The 18,468-nt window shown below is 37.0% G+C and overlaps 1 protein-coding gene across 1 annotated transcript in view; it reads right to left on the bottom strand.

Annotated features, from left to right (window-relative positions):
* Positions 1–1,004: 1,004 nt before the first annotated feature.
* aclya (ATP citrate lyase a) overlaps positions 1,005–18,468 on the bottom strand; it is a 29,120-nt gene continuing 11,656 nt past the window's right edge. Inside the window, exons 6-28 of the mRNA XM_067414269.1 lie at positions 13,601–13,680; positions 12,756–12,886; positions 11,833–11,951; positions 10,216–10,352; positions 9,921–9,982; positions 9,706–9,823; positions 9,455–9,609; positions 9,142–9,235; positions 8,100–8,241; positions 7,768–7,936; positions 7,546–7,650; positions 6,686–6,882; positions 6,495–6,576; positions 6,253–6,363; positions 5,037–5,164; positions 4,868–4,961; positions 4,626–4,780; positions 4,372–4,522; positions 4,143–4,286; positions 3,940–4,053; positions 3,401–3,483; positions 2,061–2,137; positions 1,005–1,976 (exon numbers count right to left, since the gene is read on the bottom strand). Coding sequence (XP_067270370.1) covers positions 1,882–1,976; positions 2,061–2,137; positions 3,401–3,483; positions 3,940–4,053; positions 4,143–4,286; positions 4,372–4,522; positions 4,626–4,780; positions 4,868–4,961; positions 5,037–5,164; positions 6,253–6,363; positions 6,495–6,576; positions 6,686–6,882; positions 7,546–7,650; positions 7,768–7,936; positions 8,100–8,241; positions 9,142–9,235; positions 9,455–9,609; positions 9,706–9,823; positions 9,921–9,982; positions 10,216–10,352; positions 11,833–11,951; positions 12,756–12,886; positions 13,601–13,680 — 2,743 coding nt within the window. The 3' untranslated portion in view covers positions 1,005–1,881. The remainder of the gene's footprint in view (positions 1,977–2,060; positions 2,138–3,400; positions 3,484–3,939; positions 4,054–4,142; positions 4,287–4,371; positions 4,523–4,625; positions 4,781–4,867; positions 4,962–5,036; positions 5,165–6,252; positions 6,364–6,494; positions 6,577–6,685; positions 6,883–7,545; positions 7,651–7,767; positions 7,937–8,099; positions 8,242–9,141; positions 9,236–9,454; positions 9,610–9,705; positions 9,824–9,920; positions 9,983–10,215; positions 10,353–11,832; positions 11,952–12,755; positions 12,887–13,600; positions 13,681–18,468) is intronic.

The raw sequence follows: 18,468 nt of genomic DNA, 5'->3' as shown, positions 1-18,468 counted from the left end.
TATCATCTCTCTATCTATCTTCAATTCGAACTTATTAATTACTTCGTACATCGTTTAAACTTTGGGCTTGAAACGCTCCAAATAGAGCTTTCCCCTGAAGTCCTGTTTGTTAATACTCCGTGTTAATTTAATAAATCTTATTATTTTGAAACTGGTGTCATTGAGCAATGTTTGTCTGCCCTGGGACCTGGAGATGGCAGTTCTCTCATCCTCTCCCCTCAACTTTTTTGTTACCCTCATTCCCTGCCCCTAGACTAGAAAGGAAGATCGTAACAATTATGTCTCTACAGTGGACATGCACCTACGATGACAATTTCAGATCCCTCCATGATTTCTAAGTGGGAGAACTTGCAAAATAGCAGGGTTTTCAAATATATGTGTCTGTATATATAGCATACTAGATATTTGTCTGGCATCGTTAAATAGTTCACACAAAGATTGTCCCCGGTCATAGCCTTTAAGTTTGACTTGCAAATCGAGCTTAAAATCATGTAGTGTGCACAACGTTGCTTGGAACACTGAGGAATAATTTAAGGCACTTCACATCAGCTTCACATACATAATCAGAACATGAAACGCAGCGTGGAAATCAAATAATAACGATATAACAATCAAATAAAGAAGCATTTACAAACGTGCGAAACTTCATGATAAATAAACAAACTCAATAGTATTAACATGCATAATATTTTCATTTTAATGTGTCTTTTCTGGAAGATCCGTATTTCAAACAGCATTGATGGAGATCTGGTTGTAAGTGGACCATTTTGTATTCCTGTGATGCCTGAGCTCCAGCATTTGTGCATTGACACACTGCCATCTAGTGTGCATTTATTTGACAGTAATGCTCTGCAACAAGTCAACACCACCAATGTTCATAGAGTAACTGGTCTTTAATACATTTATTTATTGTTATAATTACGACAATAAAAAACAAAACAAAAAAACATAACCAATGCATTAAAACAAACTTAAGTTTAATATTCAACACGGATGAGATTGGATATAATGAAAAAAAGATTTATTTAATTTCTATAATGGATTAGATTTTTAACCAGCTAAATATCAGACACTGAACTGTTTCATCCGATCTTCATACAGCTGCACTGGCAGACGGACTGTAAACATTGTAAACTTTATGGCACTCTGCACGTTTACAAATAACATTGATATCCGAAATACCTTTTCAATCTGTATATTAGTTATTAAAAATAGCAACTTTCTTTTGTTCCTGCAAATTAGTTGATCTGACTTCTAAGACAATTAAGACTTATAAACACACATGAAGCTATTGCTCGCTGTTATGCGCAGTGTATTATTGCACTGTGTTAATTACAGATGCCTCTACTTGCAGCATACTAATCAAAATAACATAAATAAAAAAAAATCACAATCTAACTACCGTGACACTCGAGTCTGCCAATGTCATTCTTTAAGTGATTCTTCAAAAGTTTCGTTTACGGTCTTGACTACTTGGAAAAACAAATGCTGGGAAGATTCTAGCAACCAGGCATTTTTTTTAGTTCCCTTTTGTACGCACACTGACATGATAAGCAGATTTATGTGTTGTAGATATACAGGAGATGTTTACTACAGAGAAATGGAATGTGTTAGGTGGTTTTCACAGTTTTAAAATGCTTTGCAACACAATCAACCCCAGGCAATTAGCCTATTGACAGGTTACAACTACAGTTTATAGCAGAGAGTAACTCAGTTTTAAATCCTCACAAGATTACAAAACATCAAAACAGGGACCAAACAAAGAAAACGTAACACACACACACACACTCACAACTGGAGGAGTGTATATACACATTTACACACAAAAAGACTTATTTTGACTTCATAGCATACAAGTTCATTGAGATCTGGATTCGGTCATTACATGGTCATGTGTTCTGGAAGTACATAAGAAATATCATCCCAAGGATGGCGGTACAAACCCTGCTTCAACCGCTTCTGGTCCAGATAATGACCTGCACAAAAAGATATAAGGTAATGTTTAAATATCATTATTTCATAACAGACACGCAAGCGTCAGAGAAAGAGGTCACACACACCTATGAATCCCATGCTGCGTCCCAACACAAAGATTCCATTCAGAGCTCCGATTTCCACAAACTCATCTGCCTCATCGCTGTACAGGAGAAAGACAGTGCATGAGAGATCAGTCTTATTTTTACTATTATTTACGTCAACACTTTTCTTCACTAGTGTTCACTTATAGTCATCAATTGAAAGTCATTTTCATTTATTGAAATAAACAAAAATAAGTTGAAGTACTAAAAATGACTAACACTGAAATAAAATAAATATTAAAAATACTATAAGAGAAATTGACCAAAATAAATAAGGCATTTTTAATTATATTAAACTTATATAAGATTTTTGTTAAATATAAAGGCAAGTTTTATTTTAAAAGTTTTATTCTAGTTCTCTGTAGTAAACACTTTTATTTTTATAACCTTTGATACTTAAACCTGTCTGTAGCCTTCAAAAAGTTCAAGGGGAGACTGCTGCAGATAACACCAACTAAGGAGGGAGTTTGGCCCTCGCCCATTGAAATGAGTGTATAAAAGAATGAGTGAGGGGCTTTGGTTGTGTTTTCTTTCTTCACAACCTGCCAAATTGACCTTCTTGACAAGAATAAAAGCTTTTAAAGACACTTTCCTTGTTTTTTTTTATTTCAGCTACACTATGATCATTATTCAAGTTTCTTTTTCCACGACACTACTTAAAAAAATAAAAAGACAAAACCACATTACAAAGTGACTGAAACGTATGGCGTTTTTACACTTGGCTCGCTTTGAGCGTTTGTTTTGGAACTTAGTGTGTTTTGACCTCATATTTATGAACATGTCAATCGTGCTTGGATCCTCAGCAAAACAATCGGTCCAAGATTGCCTGAATGAGGTGGTCTCAGCCTAATTGAAAACGAACTCTAGAGTGGTTTGGTTGACGTGAGAAAGCTATCCAACCCAACAAACCAAGCGGTATCATAATTCATAACTGGAAATGTTATATAAAGAGCAGCAATGTTTGATTCTGTGAGTGAGCACATTAGTTATCACAGTTAAAAAAACCAAAGAGCACCTCTTCATCTTAAAATGTTGTTTAATTGCCCTTCTGTATGCATTGCAAGAATCCTATCCAGATGCTATTTCCCACTCTAATCGCATTATATATTTATATAACTATATTGTTCATTTTTTAAAATGCAATTAAATAAATATAAGTTATCAGTTAAAATAGGAACGATGGCTACATTTGTATAACACCAGGTTTACACATACTCTGTTTGTAGTGCCTATGTGGTGCATATTGTTTTCCATGAATACTATAATAGTATATAAATAATACAAAAATAACCGTGTTCTTTTACACCAGGTATTTTACTGACCGAGTGAAGCCGCCACAGTTCCTCAGCAGATCCACAAATGCCACTCCAATGAAACCATCAACATTCAGGATAAGGTTTGGTTTCTGATAATAAAAAGGAGACATTTTATGAGATTAAAATAAGGACAAAAACAACACAAACTATACTTGAATCTTCATCTGGTCATAAACCACATTTAATTACTATGCAGATTATTTGTCTCACTGCATACGGTATACAAAAGATGTTCGTTTTTCCTTACTCCTTGTTTTCATTTTACAGCTGTAGTCACATTTTCTGTTGTTCGGGTAATTTTTACTAACAAAAAAAATCAAGCTATTTCTATGCAATTTGTGAATTTTGTGTGAGGGCTCAAGTCACTAACTGCAATTACACGAACTCTTCTAATAGTCCTTTTTTAAATCTGAGAATCGGGCTGAATTGGCCAAATGCAATTTAAATTCCAGTCTATACTATGTTCTGATTTAAACAAACGGTGTACACGCAAACATGGCTACTGTTAATACCAGGTGTAAACCAGATCAAAAACACATTTGTACCTTTGAGGTGGTGATCTTCTCCACCTCCAGAGCGTAGTCCAGCAGCTGAGTGGCAGGAAAATGCTGTTTTACAAAGTCTTTGAGGATCTGCACCCGCATGTCAGGATTATTGATCTGGGGAGGGGAAATCATTGTTAAATTGATCCATTTGCAAAATAACACGCTTGCGTACAATTTGCATTCGTGTGTGTTGGTGTACTTACCGATTTCACCCTGTGTCCGATGCCCATTATGAGTTTGCCATCTTTCTTCATTTTGTTGACAAACTCCATAGGCAGCATGCCACTGTCAAACGCCTTACTGAACTGCTTTGCAGCTGCGTCCAGAGCGCCTCCAAAACGGTCCCCCTTAACAAAAATAGAACCAGTGATGAAACCGATGTTCTTCTGATGCTAAACAGACTGTGTGTGGAAATGTCTTTCGTTTCCATACAATGGTCAGGAGTCCCGAGGTGAGGCTGGAGATCAGGTCTTTGCCAGCACGTGCACACACAATGGTGTTATGAGCTCCAGACACAGCAGGGCCGTGATCCGCCGTCACCATCAGACACATCTCGATAAACTGACATGCATAGCGCGGCAGCCTGCAATACGCGCATGAAAATCATTTAAGATGTGATTTGTCAGGTACTTGCGGTAAAGAGTGAAAGAAACCTGGCAGTTTTCAAAACAAAGAGTGAAACACACCTCCTCTGGAACCAGAGCAGGCCAAGAGTTCCGCCCAGTCCGATCTCAGACTTAAAGACCTCAGTAATAGGCATGCCAGCGTAAATGAGCTCCTGCCCCCTCTCATCACAGATACTCGTCATGAAGGATGCAGGTTTACGGATCAGACCCAGCTCCTAGAGCGAAGGACATATAGATGACTATAAGCCAGCCAAGATTAAGCAAGTGAGGATTTATCATCCAAACGTATAATTAATACTCACACGTGCCCAGGAATAATCCATTGGTACTGTGGGCGGAGGAAGCTCTTTAGCAGGCACGATCACACCCTTGGCTACCAGATTATCATACACTGATCTATAGGATACACAAATATGTGGTTACTGAAGGCCAGGTTAAGATGATAAATTCATAGGTAGACAAAGGACACACTTGATGACTTCTCCCAGCTCATCAAAACTCTTGGGCACAAAGGCTCCTGCCTCTTCCAGAGCTTGGTTCTTTGCCACTGCCGTCTCAGACGCCTGGTTAGCACAAGCTCCAGCGTGGCCAAACTGGACCTAAACACAAAAAGGCAGGTTACAATCAGTTAATTCAGTCATTAACATTTGAAACTCATGTTAGTGTCCAGTAGGGATGCCACAATACTCAATATAATATTGAACCGTTCGGTACGGCATTCATGGTTCAATGCGCGCTGGTGAATTGCGTTTTTTTTTCAGTTTTGAATTTAATAAATGACTTCCATTTCTCTCCGTTTGAAATACGTCTCTCAGTTTATTTTGGCTGTTTTTGAGTGTGCCTGTGAGTCTACGAGCTGACATGAGCAAATTTCCAATCATATGCACTAAAGTTAGGGGGTGTTTAGCCGCGTTTTAAAACCTTGCCGGTAAAACATTTAATTTGCATGCTTATGCGCTGTTTTGCATTGAGCGCATGCATTAAACGTCTGTCAAACACACGTGTTTACTGGACAGTCTTACTGCTCTACTGTCAAATACACACAAGGTTAAAATATAAACGCAGTCGGTTATATGTCTAAGGTGTAAGTAAAATCGCGTCTGTACATGAGATGTCATGACCAGGTCTTCATTTGACAGCAGCTCAACCTAGTGAACCGCTTGTCCTTAAAGGGACAGTTCACCTCTAAAATGATGTTGATAAAAAATATATATATATCTTTAAATCAATGTTGTATATTGAAGATTATGTAGTTTTGATTTTAGCCTACATTTATTCATTCAATATCATACTTAAATGCAACTGTACATATCTGAGCTGCCACTGTAACTCTTTTATATTTATTTTATGTTATACAATACACTGGGAATGTGTACAAGGTTTTTTTAAATTTAAGTTATGTTTAAGTAAGGGTTTTCAAGTCTTAAGTAAAATAAAGAGTATTACAATAAAAAAAAAAATTTCCTTAAAAAAAAATGGAGAGAAAAAAAATCTGTTTTTCTCTTTTTCTGTTCCTGTCACCTAAGAATAGAATAGCCAAAAAACCGTGGTTAAAAACCGAGGTATGTATTGAACCGTGGACTAACTGTATTGTTGCATCCCTAGTGTCCAAAGCAAGGACCAAAGAAAGTTTGAACACATTCTATGCAATGCTCAATACTGTCTAATATCACTGTGTCATGCACACCTCAGAGGAGAACAGGGTGGCACAGGTCCCGATGCACCAGCTGACCACAGGTTTGGTGATCCTGCCTTCTTTAATGCCGTCGCAAATCTTGTACTCTTCATTTCCTCCAATCTGTAAGTGAAGAGAAGACCCATGGGAGTGATATTGTAGTCAGGCTCTGAGTTTTATAGTGACAGTGAACTCTTATTATGTTTCAAGGGGAGGAAGAATGGTGTAAGTGGCTGAATAAATGGCACACTAACCTCTCCGAGCACAACGATCATCTTGACTCCTGGTGTGTCTTGATACCTCAACACGTGATCCATAAAAACAGAGCCTGGATATCTGCAGGAAAGACATATGCCACAGGCTTAAACTCTCACACAAATTGTGACACTGATGAAATGCGTCACACTATATTTAGTATCAAAGAGATGTTGACTTGAACACACACCTGTCTCCTCCGATTGCAACTCCTTCATAAACGCCATCTGTAGTGCGTGAGATGATGTTGTTGAGCTCATTGGACATTCCACCGGAGCGGGAGACGTAGGCCACACTTCCTGGCCTGTACAGCTTAGACGCCAGGATGTTATCCAGCATCCCACCCGTATTACCGATCTTAAAACAGCCTGGTTTAATACCGCCGACCTACAGCATACACAAATATACACCCACACCACAGACTTTTATTATTGTTCATAAATATAATAAATATAAATAAATTATATGATCATACATAAAATTAAATCCAATTTTGGATTGTTGCTGCTGCTGCAACTACTACTACTACTTAATAATAAAAATTAAAAATAAATAAATAAAAAAGTAGTTGCAGAAGCATTTTAAATAAAGGATTTGACTATTATAAATAAAATATACTTTTAGATAAATCAAAATGATTTTATTTATAATTTATGGTAGCGGTAGTAATGTTAATAATAATTTAATTTTAAACAATACATTTAATAATTATATATTTTGTAACTATTGTTAATTAGTAATAGTTTAATATATCTATTACAAAATTATTATAGATTTCAGAATAAAAATCTAATTTTGTAACTTTTTAAATAATTATACAATGCATATGAATTGTTTTGATTAATACATTTATTTGATGAGAGAGAGAGAGAGAGAGAGAGAGAGAGAGAGAGAGAGAGAGAGAGAGAGAGAGAGAGAGAGAGAGAGAGAGAGAGAGCGAGAGAGAGCGAGAGAGAGAGAGAGAGAGAGAGAGAGAGAGAGAGAGAGAGCGAGAGAGAGCGAGAGAGAGCGAGAGAGAGAAATGTAGTTAGGAGTAGTTAGGAGTTGTACCGTTGCAGGTCCAATGATAGTGATTCCCTTCTCATCTGCCATTTTGATGATCTTGCGAGTCAAAGCCTCCGGAATACCCTCAGCTATGATTGCTATGGTGCGAATCTGTATACAAAAACACAGAACAGATAAACAATCAGAACAAAATGGTTTGTGAACATGTAAGGTCTAGTCCACTGCACAGCCATATGAATATATAGTCAGCTAATGCTGATCTCAGACCTGTGGGAACTGCATGGTCTCTATGGTGCTGTCATAGGCAGATCGGAGGGAGGCAAAACTGATGAGCACATCCACTTCTGGATGTTTCTTCATTGCATCAGCCATGTTCTTATAGACCGGCAGCAGGACCTCCTTATGGCCCCAGTAAAACTTCTGCTTATGGTCTCCACTGATTAAAAGAGAAATAACGTGTTCTAACATTAGATATACATATGGGGTCAAGTAATCCAAAACTTATAGAAATTAGATCTCAGGAGCTTTCCACCTCTAGATATCACTCTATCATGACAGCCGTCCCCAGCCAGGGTTTTAAATGCATGCATAAGACTCACGTGAAGGGGTAAACCATGGCTGCTACTGACGGTTCCTGACGTGAGCACACATAATCGAAGTCCAGCATGCCCTGCACCGCACGTGTCTGCATCCCCCACACTATGGCCTTGGTGTGGTTACTGAACAGAGTGGTGCTTTTGGCTATAGAGATAATGACAGAAGGACATAGAGAAACAGCAGAGGGAAGAAAGACATAAAAAAACATTACCATTACATCGCAACTCTTTCTGGAAGTATAACAGGGCAGACTGCTGTTTAAGTCCATCTTTATAGGCTAACAAAACACTATATTCAAGAAGGAAATGCTTCCAACACTAAATGTTCAGAGAATTAATGTACAGAATATAAGCACAATGTGGGCTTTATAAATTAAAATTAATCTGAAGATTAGGGCTGAATGTATTAAAATTCAGGTATTTAGGGTTTGTTTGAAGACTATGGGACTGTTCCATCCAGATTTTACAAGCCAGAAGCACCTGAACTTAATTTCTACAACTAATGTCTATATTGAATTTAATTAACAGAACACACAGTGACCAAACAAATGAAAAAAATCATATATAATAAATAATTTACCCTATTAGTAGCAAAAATAATAATAAGTTAGGATGTAGGCCATTTATAATTGCAGTGCAATGTCTGAAGTGCTGTGCATGCCACATTAATACAGTTTACAATGGAAGTATTCACAACAGCTTTAAACATGGGCCATCCATTTAAAAGCTAAAGCCAGAACAATCAATTTTTTTATCGTTAGGTTTGTTCAACTTGAAGTGGCGCTGCCCAGACCGAGCAGTGTATAAGAAAGTACTGCAAGAGTGATTCAAAAGCATAAGTAATCATCTGCCCTCTAATCAATCTAACGGTAAATTGATTCCAACTGGTCTGGGCAGCGCCTCTTCAAGTCAAAAACACCTTTTGTGTATATGACCGTTTAAAATCCTTCTAACATGGGTCTGTAGGGGGCGCAACAGCTTACCATAAATCTATTCAGTTACTGTAATTGTCTGCTTGTTAGAGTGTGATCAAATTTGCACTAACCTGGAGGAAGTCCAGCACGAGTCTTTTGACCTGATGAGTTTTCTGCTCCAGTTTTGACCTCAGAAAAAGAGGCTGATCTGGATGATGCTGGAGTCTGGGAGTGGGAGAGAGAGCAATAGTAAGGAAGATCTTAAGAGAGAATTATGTATTGGTCCTTGAATTTGGCACTCTTCAAAGTGACCATTACAGTCCAGCACAGCATATTATGATCTTAAACTGTTGAAGAAAGCCCTGGATCATCGAATGACATGCTTGAGACTATAAGAGGTTTTCAATGCAAGCACACTGAATGTAAGCTACATAAATCACTCACTGTGGTTCCACCGCTAGCATTGAGAAGGAAGTTTGCGGTGTGGGCAGCGCCACGAGGCTGTGTGGCGATTGGCCTATGACCTAATGCCATTCCAACAATAGCGGTCATGTGGGTCTCAGTGCCAAAAACATGAATGGGGATACCGGTGGTCTTTCCTGCACACATACACACAAGATATTATTAACATGAGATGTGTACAAAAAAAGCAATGCTTCTGTACTTCAACATGCACATGAACAAACTCAACTCACCAACTTCACCCATCACTCTTAAACCTTCCTGGTAGTTGGGGCCACCACGACGGACAAATATAGTGACCTCATGCTCTTTCAGAGGGTCCTGGTAATCTTTGATAGCCCTGACAATACCCTGGTACATTTGAAACAGCCAAACAAACACATAATGGGTATCATAATCTGCTAATGCAGATAAATAGCAAAAATGCACATCATGAACAGTGTCTAACCTTAAACGTTGCTGCTACATTAGTGAAGTTGGCAATGCTGCCTCCAATGATCAGGACTTTACCTATATAAGAGAAGTGAATAGTAACATGGGATACCACAAATACATTAGAAAACCTTAGAAAAGATAGTCTATTAACTTTTTAAAATTGTATTAAATTATGCTGAATTAATTGTTTCGGAATTAAAATTATCAGGCATCAACTGGTTTTGTAATGAAAGCAGTGCTAGCATAAATTCTAATCAATGAAAGACTGATAAAGAAGCACTTTAACAACAAGATCATAGTGAACATACCATTGATGTGTTTCTCACGGGTCATCAGGGAGAGGATGGTTTTGGCATAATCATATGTTTGTTGTTCACTAGGAGCACCTGAATACTCGCCATAATTGGCCAGTTCATTAACTCCTCCCAGATCACAAATTGTATCACTATGAGTGAGGAAAAAAAATCATAATTAGTTAAATTGTTGGCTATATATGACGGAGCTATACGTATGACAGAGTATTTCTGTGCCAAATAAACTGCTTCAAGATTTGAAATGTCCACCCCCCCTCCCTCCCAGATAAGTGTGTGTGCACAGTACATCAGCCGGAGCGAGAGCAAGAGCATGTCCATCAACAAGCTTTGTTCGAAATTACGGAAGCTGTCGGCAGCGCTGTCATTTTGTTTTTAGACCACAAAATCAACAATATCGCTAAAGAAGTGTGCTTCTGGTTGAGGGGAAGATATATTGTTCAACTTCTCAAATAACTCAGCGTAAAGGGAACAGTGGATGCAGTTTGTTTTGCCAGAGCAGCAGCAGAGTTCTACAAGTATATTTGTTTGTTCCTGGTCAAACCTGCAGGGCAGGTGGTGAGTGGAACTGCATCAAATACCTGTTTTGTTGGCAATCAGCACATAAATGCATTTAAATGTGAACGACATGAACGTATAATAAACCGAAAGTTATCCATGAAGTGGGTGTGTGCCAGAGATTCTTTAGTTCCGCATACTGCACGCCTTCACGAGTTTGGCTATTTTAAGAAAATAAACTGTACAGCGGATGTCTTTTATAAATATGATAAAACTAAACACTCTTCTGAGATATGAAGGATGCAATACTACTCTATAGGTACTCAAGATTAACATGAGATTGGCAGAAACTGTGTGTGTTATGCCCCCTACAAGTGTTATGTCAAAAATATTTATCACCGAGATCCCAAATTAAATCTCAAAATTACAGAGCAAATAGAGCAAATCAAATCATCCAAAATTTAGCATGGTGTTATTTGTTTGTTTATGAGCATTAAATAAGAAAACATTTGGTTTCTTGATCCTTTGCTCCACTCTCAGAGGACAGCACATACACATCCTAATTAGTCTCTCGCTCCATCCAGAGAGAGAAGAACAGATGCAGTAATGAAAGATAAATCTCCAGATAATAGTTATCAAGCATGGATGGGTAATGTCATTTAGCTCTCACCGTCTGGCTCATATACAGGTATCTGCTTCATCTCTCAGACCATGAAGCACAGGATTTCTGCTCATTATACCAGCATCTCCCTTCAAAATGTCGCCGACTATAATTTAGCTATTTCAAGCTACTCTACTAAGATTTAGGTCATCATTTACTCACCTTTATTTCAATACAAATCTGCATGACTTTTTATCTTTTGTGCACAACATGAAAAGATGATTTTTTTTTTGTCTAAACAGTCTTTCATTATACTTTTAAGACATTCATCGTATGGGCAGAAGAGTTTAAACATTCTTTAAAATATCTTTTGTGTTCACCAGAAGAAAGTTATAGAAATTGGGAACAACATTTTTGGATGAAATAATCACTTTCAATTTAAGCAATTAAGATTCATTCATACATGATCCATATGCACATGCGCAAACTAGCCTTAACTCCCGAGTGACAGATACCTGTACACAACAGAAGCTCCGCCCCCTGCCACCATGGTCCAGATCCGTCCGCGAGGATTCAGAAGAGTGAGTTTGAGGCTGGCACCACTCTTAGCATCTAGATCTGCTATGTAGGCCTCCTACAGAGAGGTTATAAGAAGGCTTTTATACTGGAATTTTTTGACCGGTTAATTCCAAATTCCTGGGTTTGGTTAACATCATTTGGTTAAAAAAAATAAAAAAAAAAATAATAAAAAAAAATAACACGTAACCATTAGTTCAGCAAAAGCTAATGTCATAATGAAGCAAATAATTTGCTCATAAATAACAAAAAAAGTAGAAATTTTGTGCATGTACAGTAAACAAAAGCATTATAAAATGGCTTGTGGACAGTGTGTTGGCCAAATATTTAATGATGCAGACTGGCAGCACAGAAAGGTAACACATTGTACCTAAAGTTATTTATTAATAAGCCAAGTCTGAATTTATTCCAGCTAAACCAGACTGTTATGACAGCTATTGTATTTGTGTGTGAGAGACCAATTAAACCAGCCTTCTGTCAGATAAACATTGCCTCAATACACAGGCTCCTGCCAGGAGTGACGAAGAGCGGACACACATCACTCGGTCCCTGAAACAACTCATCACGGTCTGTGTGGCGAGTTTGAAAGCCATAAATGATTTATGAAGGACTGCTTAATTAATTATTAAATCATATCCTTTAGAAGAAGTGAAAGTAAGCAAACGCAGAAGAATACGAGAGGTACAAGCTTCCGACTGATGAATCAACAAAAACAAAACGATAAAGGCAAGCAATTCCTTCTAGTTTCTAGATTAATTTATAGATTAAGTTTCTATATTAATTTATACAAAATAACATTTAAATGGCATCGGTCACTGAAAATGTACAAAACTTTGCAACAAAATACATATGATATTGTTACCTCAGGATAGGCTTCTCTGCCGAAGGGAGGGGGAAACTCCACATCACCCCACTTGGCCTTACACAAGTAATCGGCTGTGGCATCGATTTTAGCAGCCATGTCCAGCACATACACTCCATCCTTAGTGACCACTGACAGAGAAAAAGAGAGCATTTGTTCATACCACAAACTGACTTCACTTTGCATTTTTTGCATGTGACTACATACATACACACACACATACATACATACACAATAATGAGTAATGCTTTCCACTGGATGAAGCTGCACTTTTATGGTTTCAAGAATGTGAAACTCGTGCAGACAGAGCATATTTTCTAACAGGCCGAGAAGCAGACTTGCAATTATAAAAATGTGATTTTTATAGACAAAAATCTCAAACAGAAACATCAAAGGAAGTTAGAAACTCAGTTCATAACACAGGAGCAGACGCCATAGGGCACACAGGGATTATTAATTAGTGCCCTATGAAACAGTCCTACTCACCATCAAACAGCATCAATGTTAATTAATTAGAAATCTAATGCATTCATTTTCTCAAATTAAATGTTCTCTCAAAACATTCTATGATGGGTTTTTTTACACCAAGTTGGATCAGACTTCGGCCTTCAGTAATAAAAGAAAATATTTTACACTTTATTTGCTTATTTTCTAACTTAGTCATTCAAAAATAATGAGCAAGTAGAGCTTTTACTGCCTTGAAAATAACCGAAAGTGGTTTGTCTTTGGATTCCATAGAGCGAACCAACAGTGGCAAGGCATTAGGCAGAAGTGAATCAGAAGTCTGGGTGGTTACGCTAATGCAATCCATGCCTGGCTGACAGTGGGCTGCTTTTGTGACTTACCAAGAGGGTTGATCTCCAAGTATGTAAAGTATAAGTCTTCATACAGGTTGAACAAGCCCACCAGGAAACTAGTCAACATCCTGCAGAGACCAAAAAAAACACCTCCATGTAATATTCAATTATTAGAATATTATTTTCACATTAAATATTATGAACATGCTAAACTGATAGTAGTTTAGTTTCACAATAAAGCACAAAACAATGTTGACACAACACAATCTCATCATTGACTTCACACACCCAAAACGGCTATATTTGTGGCAATAGCCAACAATACATTGCATGGTTCCAAATTAAAGATTTTTCTTTTATGCCAAGGATCTCGTTCCATGAAGATATTATATTTTTTATATTATTATATATATATATATATATATATAAATAAAATATTAGTAATAATATGCATGGCTAAGGACGGAGAACTCCATTTGGACAACTCTAAAAGGCAATTTACTCAATATTGATTACCCTTTGTTACCTTCAAATAGTTGTATCCTAACAAACCATACATTAATGGAAAGCTTATTTATTCATATTTATAAATCTTTTTTTTTTTTTTTTACCTTTTTGACTGGTTTTGTAGTCCAGGGTCACAAATAAGTATGGATTTGTGGTTAACAGTCATTATAACTTAAATGAACAAACAAATGAAAGTACAAAGCAAAACAAAAACTCTAAAATTAAGCTTATTTTTTTACTCCATTGGCATTTGTTTAAATTATTTTTTAAATTGGCTTTTGGTTTGGGGTCAGTAAGATTTTTTTTTACAAATGTATGTATGTATATATATATATATATATATATATATATATATATATACTAGGGGTGTCCATGGTTAACCGATTAACCGATTAACCGTTAAAAATAGCGTAACCGAGTGAAACATTTTGCTCGGTTAAGTGGCGTCAATGACGTGCTTTGAATTTAGTTGTAATATATTTTTGCACCCCTAGAGACCACCAGAGCGCTCCCAGACATTTGTAATATCCACAAGAAGAAGTCATGACCAGCTTTCTAAGCGGGCAAAGAAAGCGTGGGAGCACTTTAAAAATGAGAGTGACGGGGCGAAATGCAAGTATTGCAATGCAGTGCTTAACGTTACCGCATCTTTAGACAAGGCAGAAGCAGAGCGGGAGCCGCGCGCGCTGTGCATAACGGAGCAGAAGAAAGAAAGTTTGAAGTGAGAAACTTGTGAATGACTAGAGAAAAGCAGACGTTACTTTAACTGTAATGAAGAAAACCAAAAAGCTAATCACGGACTGAAAGCAAGATGGCCAGAGCTGAAGGGACGAGTCCACAGATGCTTGAACTCTCTGCCGGGAGAGGCTCAGCCGTGCGAGTCAAACGCTGAGTCTGTGTGAATCATTCTCGGCTGCATATTTTACTACATGCCCTAATCCTGCAGGCGCCCTCGCGGCCACTTGCATTGCTCGTGAACTGGAGCGCATCTCATCCTAATTTAACGAAACTCAGCGTACGCCTCACAGACATGAAATATATCTTAAGAAAGCTTGAAATGTCTTTTAACAATTTAAAACGAAAAGAAATAGGCTACTCTCTGATTATGTAATCCATGATGTGCATTTCTCTCTATAGGCGCGTTCACTACGGAGATGGCGGTCGTCAAATTAATAAACTAAAAATAACCCTGACGCACTCTATGGTTAACCGAGTATTAACCGCTAAGGGCCTCGGTTAACGGTTAATGAAAAACTTGAAAACGTGCAGCCCTAATATATATATATATATATATATATATATATATATATATATATATATATATATATATATATATATATATATATATATATATATATATATATATATCTTATGTTAAAAACAATTCTGATAAAACACAGTAAAAAATAAGTAAATATATATATTTTTAAATAACTCTTTTCTATTTTAATATATTTTAAAGTTGCATTTATTCCGGTGGTGGCAAAGCTGAATTCTTATTATTTTCAATGTTATAAACAGTTGTGTTTAATGTTTTTATTGAAACGGTTGATACATTTATATCAGGACTAATAGTCCTGAATACAAAGTTCAAAAGAACATAATTTAGTTAATTTTATTTACAAAAAAACAACAACAACTGGGACTGGGAACAGTAATGACAGTTAAAAACCAATTTAATGACAGAATCGGTTACCAATTGAAGCCAGACCAGCCGGTGTTTGGAGTAACAAGGCAAAATAAAGGGAGACATGAGGGAGGAGAAAGTGAGAGAATCATATGTCATCCACCTCATTTAAAAAAAAAAAAAACTGTGACGGCCCATAGTCCAGAGAACAAATTATACACAAGGAATGACGAGGACACTGAATCACTGGAGGAAGAGGGAGGACCTTGAGGATTGCCAGTAAATCAGTAAATGTACTTGGTGAAAGATGACAAAAAGGAGATATATATATATATATATATATATATATATATATATATATATATATATATATATATATATATATATATATATATATATATATATATATATATATATATATATATATGCCACAATATTTGAAAGAGGGAGTTGTTGTTTTTCAAGCTGTCATTTTTTTCTAAGATCATAGTATGGCTGTCTGACTGAGAAAGAGAGAGTGAGAGGAAGAGTAAAAACAGATGGATGAATAGAAGGAAAGAAAGGATATTGGCCAATGTTGCCAAACAGTCTCCCCGTCAATCTCAATGTCAGCCAAGACGATGAGGCCAGCGCCAGAACGAGATGTCAGTGTATGTGTGTGCGCCATCAAAAAGACAGACAGGGTTTATAGACGTGGATTGAATAATACTAGAGGGTGGGAGGACATGAGGAAAGAGGAAAGATCTCATTTGTGTAATGGATCAAAGTGCCCTCAACTACAGCTAGCACAGCTGAGCTTCTCTTTTGCCTGCAGCCTCTTGTGTTCAGCGATACAGAGTGAACCCTTAAAGGGATAGTTCACCCAAAATAAAAAAAATATCCCATAATTTATTCACCCTCGAGGCATCATATGTGTATACGACATTCTTCTTTCAGACAAATAAAATCAGAGTTATATAAAAAATGTCCTGGCTAATCCATGCATTATGATGGCAGGTAATAGCAGCTCACAATTTGAAGCCCGAAAGTGCATCAATCCATTACAAAAGTAATCCATACGACTCCGGGTAGCCAGTAAAATATCTAGCTTCTGGCGGATCACCTTCCATATTAAACTTACTTACTTATATTTCTAACAAAAACCCATCAATTCACTTTTATAATGGTTCACTTATTTGGGCTTCAAATTTTGGGCTGCCATTCACTGCCATTACAATGCTTGGATTAGCCAGGACATTTTTATCATAACGCAGATTGTATTCTTAAAGAAGATTTTCATATACTCTTAGGATGACATAAGGGTGAGTCAATCATGGAGTGATTTTAATATTTGGATGAACTATCCCTTTAAGAGTGTTGAGGCAATTAAAGGGATAATTCACCAAAAAAAATGAAATTCTGTCATCATTTACTCAGGCTCATGTTGTTTCAAACCTGTATGAGTTTCTTTCTTCCGCTAAACACAAAAGAAGATATTTGTAGATACCAAGCAGATTGAGTAACCACTGACTACCATAGTAGGGAGAAAAATACTATGGTAGTCAATGGTTGCTCTTTCTTCATAATATCTTCCTGTGTTCAGCAGAAGAAAGAAACTCATACAGGTTTGGAACAGCGCCGGGAGGCGGTGAGTTTCAATCTTTGACTGCTTCGCCCTCACAAGAAAATGGGGCCAACCAAACCGCAAATCCAGTTAAAAAGCACACTTATAATCAGCAACACTGGGGACTAAACCCGGCGATTCGGAAAAATCGAAGAATTAACTTTTTTAAAACTCTTAATCATGCGAAACTGATCCGCAATCCAAACCCAAGGGATTACTCGGCGGACATTTGAATATACATAGCATTGTCTCTAAAAGCAATCAGCTAGAAAACTTACCGTCTCACTCTAACTTGGACTTTCTTGGTCTCACTGAAACATGGCTTGACAAGCACTCACCTGAGGCTGCCTTTGAAATTTCTGGGTATAATGTGTGTAGGAGGGATAGAAATAAGGAATAAGGGCAGGGGTGGGGGATTGCTAGTATATGTTAAAAACACAATAACATGTAACATCATTGAATGGTCACAGGAAATAGACATGGAGTATATTGGGTTCAATATGTCACCATCTCCTCAAATGTCTTGATTTTTTTTTTATTGTCATTTGCCTATATCGACCACCATCAACCAATAACATATTTTATGAGCATCTCTATAATATTCTTAAGCAATGTGATGGTAAAAAGGAGATAATACTAATGGGCGATTAATATAAATTGGGAGAAAAAAACTGAGAGATAACTAATAAATTCAATCTTTCCCAACTGATACAAGGTCCAACAAGAATAACCAACTCCTCTCAGACTCAAATTGATCTGATATTTACGAATAGACCTCAGAGGGTAACTACAACACACAATCTGCTGACTGGTCTGTCCGATCAGAATATGTAAACATGGACAAAAGACCACCTTACCATGGCTAAATGACATTCTTTGGCAACAAATGAAAGAAAGAGATTTTGCTTTAAAGAGGGCTCTAAAATCAGGCCACAGAAGCGACCGGCTCACCTTCACAACTCTCCGAAATAAGGTAATGGAATTTATAAAAGTCTAAGAGTTTTTTATTAGAATTATTAATGAAGCTCAAGGAAATTGGAAACTTATTTGGAGAAATCTTAATAAATTAACTGGTCGGAATAAGGAACAAAGGATAACTTTACCTGAACTCAAAGTGAATGGAATCCTGACCCAAGATAATGATATGATTGCAAGAACATTTAATGATTTCTTTATAAA

Source organism: Pseudorasbora parva, chromosome 2, assembly GCF_024679245.1.
Source record: "Pseudorasbora parva isolate DD20220531a chromosome 2, ASM2467924v1, whole genome shotgun sequence".
NCBI classification, from domain to species: domain Eukaryota; kingdom Metazoa; phylum Chordata; class Actinopteri; order Cypriniformes; family Gobionidae; genus Pseudorasbora; species Pseudorasbora parva.
This window is presented reverse-complemented; position numbering and strand designations above follow the sequence as displayed.